The 571-nt window shown below is 37.0% G+C and overlaps 1 protein-coding gene across 1 annotated transcript in view; it reads right to left on the bottom strand.

Moving 5' to 3' along the window:
• LOC119586745 overlaps positions 1-571 on the bottom strand; it is a 4,834-nt gene continuing 4,263 nt past the window's right edge. The window contains exons 5-6 of the mRNA XM_037935473.1: positions 326-468; positions 1-65 (exon numbers count right to left, since the gene is read on the bottom strand). Coding sequence (XP_037791401.1) covers positions 28-65; positions 326-468 — 181 coding nt within the window. The 3' untranslated portion in view covers positions 1-27. The remainder of the gene's footprint in view (positions 66-325; positions 469-571) is intronic.

Genomic DNA, 571 nt, shown 5'->3' on the forward strand with positions numbered 1-571 from the left:
TACTATTCATTCATTCCGGTGATCCATTTAAGTTGTTTTGTCTATGCCTCCTGTATAACCTGGAACTGTATAAAATAAAATAAAAAAATAATTAGTTTTTTTTACCACTGTTATCATTACAGTTTATTTAAATTTCCTCATTCTATATCCACAGTGTATTCAAATCTCCCTATCGTGTGATAACCATGAAAAGTATTAATAGCCATGAAAAGCATTAATAACCATGAAAAACATTAATAATCATGAAAGGTATTAATAGCCATGAAAAGCATTAATAACGTTTCCAATAATCTGACCAGTCTACACGACGTAAAAAGATACTCACTCGGGCGGCAACAGTAGCAGCAATCCCCAGAACAGCCACCTTTCGTGGGATAAAAACCCCTTCTGTTGCAGAATTGAGGATGACCCACGCAGTATCCCCCGACTATTTTGCAAGACCTTTCTATTTCGCACTTTCTGCAACACCTGGAAACACGTATCGAGGAAGAGATGGCAGATTGTGTCTCAGATATTTTAATCTCATTGATAGAGCTTTTGGATCAAAGATTATGAATGGCGCTCCGCCAGG

Source organism: Penaeus monodon, chromosome 21 (genome assembly GCF_015228065.2).
Source record: "Penaeus monodon isolate SGIC_2016 chromosome 21, NSTDA_Pmon_1, whole genome shotgun sequence".
Taxonomy (NCBI): domain Eukaryota; kingdom Metazoa; phylum Arthropoda; class Malacostraca; order Decapoda; family Penaeidae; genus Penaeus; species Penaeus monodon.